Raw genomic sequence first — 7,500 nt, forward strand, 5'->3', positions numbered from 1 at the left:
CAGCGGTATAACTTGTTGCTCATGCGCTCTTCATAACGTACCCAGACTCTCTCTGCTCTGTGAGACAGCAGAACGACACCGAACGTTTTGATGGCGGCGAAAGCATGTGGTGTTGTAGTGCATGGATTTCCAAGTTAAAAAGTGCTAATTTCCGAACAAAGCAACGTTTCCTAGGATAAAAACTACGTTAGCTCATTCCTCTAAAGCAACTGATGGAAAATTTTTGCGGACTTTGCAAGGCTAAAGGCTTGAAAAAGCAGCTGATTTTGTTCCAGTTGAATTTAGAGGAAGCCATCTTGCTTTGTGAAAACAAGGAGGTGAGCTCTTTTTCTGGTCATCTTTTAGCTTTGCAACTTTCCTTACTTTATTTCATTGCACTAAACTATTGGAGGGATATTCTCTCTTAGTTCGTGGTTTGTTTCTTTTTTTGCAGTGTGTCTACCCCCTTGGTGTGTCAAGCAATGCCACCTTAATCGTAAAACGCCAAGCTTCTGAGGTTGTAAACTTTAAGCGAAAACGGAAAAAGAACTACAAACAAGGGAAAAATGAGGTAAGATATGCATTAGTGATTTACCCTACTATGCTTATAGAGAAGAAAACCTACAAACTAATTAACTTGGGCGTAAAAAATACAACTTACGAGCGCAAAGTTATTACATGGAGCAGCTGAAAACAGCTTTAATTGAGAGTCAAACTTGTTATTAATGTGCTACTATTCAAAAGACTTGGTTTTATGAATGCTTTCCTTTTTTCTACTTCTAGAAAAAGCCTTTTTCTTATTGTCAATATATATGGAATTTTATTTTTTGCTTTAATTCATTAGAAGAACGACATCTTGCAATCATGCATGCTCTGTTTAAACTTCTTTCAGCTGTTCTGAAAATTATTATCTGCCAAAACAATTAAAACAGTTATTGGATGTGTCTTTTTTGATATCTGCAATAATCAAGCGACTTCCGCTGATAACTCTTGCTTTGTCCTTGATTATTCTGGATGTCCTAGAAAAAAATTTTTGTTTTATTATGCATTATTTTAAAAAATAACAGGGAAAATGCAACAGTGTATAAAGAACAATTTCACTTTTATTCAAAGAGGTATCAAAGTTATAGGAATTGTGGTAAGATTTCTGTATTTGTTATGCAGACATGTTTCAATTCTATTCGTATTATACTTTTTGCGGGAAAAAGTATGAAATTGTGGCATGCATATTAATGTGTGGGATTATACAAAAATATTACTGGAAATGCCATTGATAATCGTGTTGTGTGTACTGCATGCTTCAGCTCTGATACAAAAGGTTGGGAAATATTTTTTCTTTGTTATTCACTATCACATAGTTTACTTTGCTTGAATATTGTTGAACAAAACAAAACATTCAAGAGGTATCAGCCTTGCATGCTGCCATAATAATGTTTATTTAGAACGATGCTTGTATGCCATTAACTAGTAGATGAATAATTATTTGGAAACTCTTTGTAAAAAAAGAGTCTTGCCATCATAATATAAGAAGAATGAAGAAAGAATGGCAAAAGAATGCTCTTTTTTTACCTGTGCTCCGCTATGGGTACATGTACAGGGATGTCATTAAAATTTCAAGTTGCAGGGTAAATACAACAAGTATGCAGGGAATCAAACAGCTGGGGATTTCTTTTGGTTCTATTTTTCTTCTGTTTTCCTATGAAAGCAGCCGGGAGCCACGTTCATAGCAGCCAGCAGAATCGCGGCCCTGGCTTTTAATGACGGCCCTGCATGTATCTGAAAGCCCAGAACAGGCTACCTCAAGAACATTTCTCATCCCCAGAGCCTCCTGGGGACCTGAGCAGGAGAACCAGGAGGCTCTGGGGACACAGGATTTGAAGTCCTAAATTTTAGGACTTCCAGTCATTTCCGATTCAGAAGTAAGTCAGAGGATTCTCTTTTTAGTCTTTTAAAAGCTTTGAATCACCTAACAGTCTGTGAAGTTTAAAATTAATTATAATACTTGTAGGTTAGCATAATGTTTATTATTATTGTCTGTGTTTATTCAGGAAACAGAAACTTCTGCTTTGAAATTCAGATGTCTGGACAGTTATCTTCACTGGAAAAACATCAATTCTCTTTGCTGGCTACACTCTCTTCTGTCTTTAATTGTACACAATGTGACACTGTCCACTCTCGCTCACAATGTAGACTCATTGTTAAGAACACTAACTGACTCGTTCAACAAAGCACAGGAACTTTCTTCAGTTAACAGAGAGCAGGCAGAGAAAGGCTTGGAAGGTGCCAGGGAGAAAGTGTGGAAGTATTTACAGCCCAAAATGAAGTGTGAGCGTGGAGTGAATGACAGTCCTGTTACCGCATTGCCTCTTTTGTTGCGGGAAAATTGTACATTGTTGGAGAAAACTCTGCAGAATTATCAGTGGAAATTTAGTTGCTGTGTTTGTGGTTATCGTCAAGTTGACAAGTAAGGTTCAAGTGTTATCAATAGATCATTAATAGTATCCAGGTACACAGGGATGTCGCTAGGAGCTGGCTGCTGGCTAATTTCACTGGCTGAAAAAGAGCTTACAAGCGGTGTAAATTGCTCTGGAAAATAAAGACATAGGGGTGGGTGGTGTAGATGAGTAAGAAAGCCAGCTTGATTAATAAAACAGACCTTTTAAGCTTTTCCTTAGCTACATCCCTGCAGGAACATATTGTACTGTAATTTTCATTTAGAACTAGAGTGGCAAACTGTCTGTTGTTGTAAGACCCAATGTGCAGCTGTATATAGCTAATTCTCTCCTGTTTAGACTACGACGATACGGTGTAATTTTATTATTGTGTTTGTAGTCTGAACAAGTCATTTTCAACAATTATTAAACTTGGTGTAATGCTCTTAACTGAACCCTAGGAGTCAAGATTTTGTTTTTCCCTAAAAATTAATCGGGCTGAATTGACCTGCGAGCATTAGCGGGGATTCTGTGACAGTGAAGTGTAACACACAATTTGGCAATGCTGAGTTGGGCTGCAAGGCTACAAAGTCATGCGAAGGCCTCATCTCCGCCACCACCTACAGCATCAGAAACAGTGGAAAAGTCTATTTGCTTTGTTCCTCTTTTGTCTTCTTGTGAATGGGTTATCTAATATCCCATTAATGGAATTACTATTTTAGGTAGTTATGACTGTGAGCTGTAATCTTTTCATGTCTTCAATACAAAGCCAACAACACTCCTTACTTCATTTGAGGCTATACCCTGGGCCCATTTGTTCGAAGGCTGATTAGCATTAAACCAGGGTTAAATTTTACCTGGTTTTCTCTCTCTTTTGTTTTAAAGCATTTTCTGCTATAATTTTCTCTTTTCTTTTTAGAGCATCCAATTGTCAAATTGTGGGCAGAAAGACTTAAACTGGATTTGCTTATTAAGCTTTCATATCTGAATTCAAATTTAGCCCTCACCCTGAGTTATCTTAACCCTGCTAATCACATTGCATGAATGTTTGCTCTTACAGAAGGAGAAAACACTTGGTAACTTTCCCGAATGTAGCAGATGGCTTTGACCTTGAGGATCCAACATTTTTACGTCCTTGCTTCAAATGTGGTGCCCCCAAGCAGAGAAGCATGCTTGTGTATGACAGGTAAGTGAATTTTAATGTATGCAATTGCACTATGATCTGTTTATTTTACTGCGCTTTTCACAAACATGCAAACTCTGAAGTTCAAAAGCCGCCTTCACAATTGTGTTTTTCGCTGCCGTCAATCATAATTACGATCACAAGCAACGAACCTTGAAACACAGAAACACGCAGAACGGATCGAAATCCACCAATCACAAATCACAAACCTTGACCTTTTGAACGCGTTGAAGTAAAGTTTTGTTTCCTAAGAGGTCCGTTAAGATTGATGGCAGTGAAAAACGCAACCGTCAGTTGGCTTTTGAACTTCAGAATTCGCATGTTTGTGAAAAGCGCAGTAAGCCTCTCTTTCCTAAAAATAATTATTTAATATTATTTTTAGAGGTTACCAACATGTATGCGACCTTCATAACATCTGGGATGTGCAAGGTATAATGCATTATTGACCCAGTGTGAGGTCAAGATTGGCCAAGTTCTTTTTTGCCTTTTTATTATATGGGAAAAAAGAAAACTTTTTCTTGTGGGATCAGTTTGGGAAATCTCAGGCGGGCAAGATGGGTAGCCAATCAGAATGCAGGATTCTCTTCATCTTGCCTGCTCACGGATTCATCCATATTTGAGCCATGGAGCCTTGACCGGAGTTTATTTCAGATTCTGATGATGATGATGATAAAATATGTGGGGTATTTCTGCTTTCCCCGGATACCCTGAGGGACAACCATTTATTGGAGCTCATTAAATAGTATTGTTTATATGTAGGATTAGGTTTTCTGACATCATGTTTTGTCAATCTAATAGTTTTGTTTATTTCAAATGTATCTTTTTTAGTTTGATCTGGGTTTGTGCTGGTCTTTAAATGGCATTGTTTTCTGTAAGACAAAGGAACTGTAAGATTTCATTGTCACTTAGTTAAATGCAGTAGTTAAACATGTCGAATAAATTGCAAACTACTGTAAGACCACAACAAAGTATAAAATAATGCCAGTTTATTTTCACTCTGATGTACTAGTCATAAGTTAAAAAAGGATGCTGGACATACAATGTAGAAGTGACGCCATGATGCAAATGGCCTGTTTAAAAAAAAAAAGAGGTGAAGAAAATTAGTACAGTAGAACCTCGATATAACAAACCCCTATTATAATGAAGTCCTCGGTATAACAAACAATATTCTCTTTACCCAAGTGATAGTAAAATAGCATAATTATGAAAGAGGACCTCAATACAATGAAACCTTGTTATAGCAAACAAATTTTTCCTTTCCCTTGGCCCTTCGTTATAATTTATCGAGGTTCCACTGTAAATGAAATTCTGATCAGTAAAATCTTTAGCAAAGGTTGTATCTTGAAAGGAATGTTGATCATGGATTTACGTTTCCTTGGCAGGATGCCCGATTGTATTTTCTTACATTTCGAACAAGGATTTCAACATCCAGGATTTGAGGACCTGGAATTGAATGCAGAAGATGGTCACTATGTGATGACGCAGTTTATTCAGTACAAGAAGAATCCTGATCACTTTGTTTGCTGGACAAAAGAACCTCAAGGTATTACTGTAATTAGCACGGGCTAAGAATAATTATTGGCAGTCTGAAGGTTGCTAATGTAATTAAGTGGGCTATGGAATTGGGAAGACTTTGGACACTAAAGGCCAGTGCCTGGTTGCATAAAACACCGTAACAACTACGGGTATACGTACGTGCACTCGTAACTTAAGTGAGTTGCATTAAATAACTTAAGTGGTCCAGTAAGGGAATTTACTTAAGTGGCTGCATTTATGATTTTTGCATTAAAACTTTTTTTTGCAGGAAAAATAGCACATAAATTTACAGGACCTATGTACACGTAGGTCCTGTATCCTTACTGTTTTTACTGAAAGGTTAACGAGATCTATTCTCGAGACGCTAAAAAAAGTTTATTCTTTACAAAATTCATTCTAATGCGCTTTGTTAACCTCTGAGGTGCACTTTAATGCCGCAGTTGAAAAAAAAGAACAACAATAATTTTCAGTAGACATCGAAGTAAAAATAATATCGATTGCTTGCAAATTTTATTTCAGTGAGAGGCTTAAAAGTGTTCTAGACTACTAAACACTTTGTTTACACTCACCAATGTTTAGCTTAGAAAAGTAGAGTGAGTCATTAATAAAGTACCATAACAAAGTTACGTGTGCCCTTAAGTGAACCCATAAATTACCACGTAAAACAGAAACTTGGGAGATTGCTAAGTGTATTCCATGCAACACCTTTAAGTGTACCCTTAACAGATTCGTAAGTGACCTACTTAAGGTGATGTTACTCAAGATGATTCACAATGACGATTTTTAGGGCAACACAGTGTTGCAACATTGTTTCGAATAGTTCCAACATTGAAATGCTGACAGTATTGCGCTAAAAATGGTTGTGAATCATCCCATGTATCATCACCCTTAAGTGAGCACTTACGTGCAGATTTTATGCAGCCAGGCACAGGTTATTTTTGCATGGGTCACTTAGAATTGAGGGAATAGATTATGCCTGAACTGTCCTCAAAGTAGTGGAGTCAATTTTTAGCCCTGTTAGGAAAACTGAAGTTCTTTATTGTTGATCCAATAGTCATCAGCTGAAAACCAAAAACAGGAAAAAACTTAACAGAATTTTCTGGAGAGATGGATGATTTATGCCACTGAAACACTGGAACATAATAATGACTTGTGTAGCAATGAACCAATTAATTATTTCATTGGGGTTTTGTAGATTTTGCAAAAATCAATTTTCAGAGCATTTAGTCTTTTTTTGTAGCTGTACTTAATACAGTGCATGCAACCATATTTAGACATGTTTGTTCGATTTTGAATGAGTCAGTACTTTTAGCATCCTCGAAGAGGTTCATGGTTGGGGAGCAGGGTTGGGGAGCAAGGGATGGCGCAGTGGTGAGAGTGCTCGCCTCCCACCAATGTGGCCCGGGTTCAAATCCCCGCGTCGACGCCATATGTGGGTTGAGGTTGTTGTTGGTTCCAAGAGGTTTTTCTCCGGGTACTCCGGTTTTCCCCTCTCCTCAAAAACCGACACTTCCAAATTCCAATTCGACCAGTAATCAGGTAGACAAAGAACCACTCTGTGGATGTGCTACCTCTAAATCATTTTATTTTTTTATTTCTTTATAATTGCGGCCAAAAAAGACAAACAAGTAAATAATGTACATTGCATATCTGACTGGATAGTAAAACTTGACAACTCTACTTCATTTTCTCTTGTCAGGAAAAAGATGGATGGAAGTGGATGACTTGAAGTCACCAGTCTGTAGATGGAGTTCTGCACTTCCTGTTATCTCTCCATCTGAAGTACACATTGCAGTATGGGAGAGGCAAAATGCATTTGTTCAATCCCCTCAGTACTCTGCAACTAGGACAATAACGGCAAAAAACATTCCAAATGAGCCTGCTAATGAGGTAAAACAAAATTTTCCGGCATCAAGGACTGTATTAATGCCCTCATTAAGAACTGACAGTAACATGAACGTAATGTCCCACGGCAATGATGAGCGAGGACTTTTTTCACTGTCTCACCGGAGTGCACTGTCACGACTGCCTCCATTATTGTTAAGAAGTCGACCGCTGTTCCATGAGTCAACCCACAAACTGGCCGTCGGGAAGTTTGAACCTTACATTCCAAGAAAGAAGAGGCTAGTCAGCTATAGTTGTCCAAATTCTCCTCTTTGTGCAAAGTCAGATGCGGAAACGAGTACAACACCTCTCTCTAGTCCAGTGTTACCAGCACCCTTCTTAACATGGCAGGACATTAAAGAACAAAATAAGAAATTCAAAAGTGATGATTTGCAAAGTGACAGCGGTTATTCGAGTCCAGCTTCCGTTAGCTCATGCAGTAGTCTTCCCTCTTGCACATCCAGCAATGGTGATGCCGCTGTGGAT

General features: G+C 38.0%; 1 protein-coding gene across 1 annotated transcript in view; it reads left to right on the top strand.

Annotated features, from left to right (window-relative positions):
- The first annotated feature begins 51 nt into the window (after nt 1-51).
- LOC140946238 (SUMO-specific isopeptidase USPL1-like) overlaps nt 52-7,500 on the top strand; it is a 7,934-nt gene continuing 485 nt past the window's right edge. The window contains exons 1-6 of the mRNA XM_073395333.1: nt 52-317; nt 434-550; nt 2,028-2,443; nt 3,472-3,597; nt 4,977-5,137; nt 6,830-7,500. The exon at nt 6,830-7,500 is cut by the window's right edge and continues 485 nt beyond it. Of these exons, the coding sequence (XP_073251434.1) occupies nt 213-317; nt 434-550; nt 2,028-2,443; nt 3,472-3,597; nt 4,977-5,137; nt 6,830-7,500 (1,596 nt within the window). The 5' untranslated portion in view covers nt 52-212. The remainder of the gene's footprint in view (nt 318-433; nt 551-2,027; nt 2,444-3,471; nt 3,598-4,976; nt 5,138-6,829) is intronic.

Source organism: Porites lutea, chromosome 8 (assembly GCF_958299795.1).
Source record: "Porites lutea chromosome 8, jaPorLute2.1, whole genome shotgun sequence".
NCBI lineage: Eukaryota > Metazoa > Cnidaria > Anthozoa > Scleractinia > Poritidae > Porites > Porites lutea.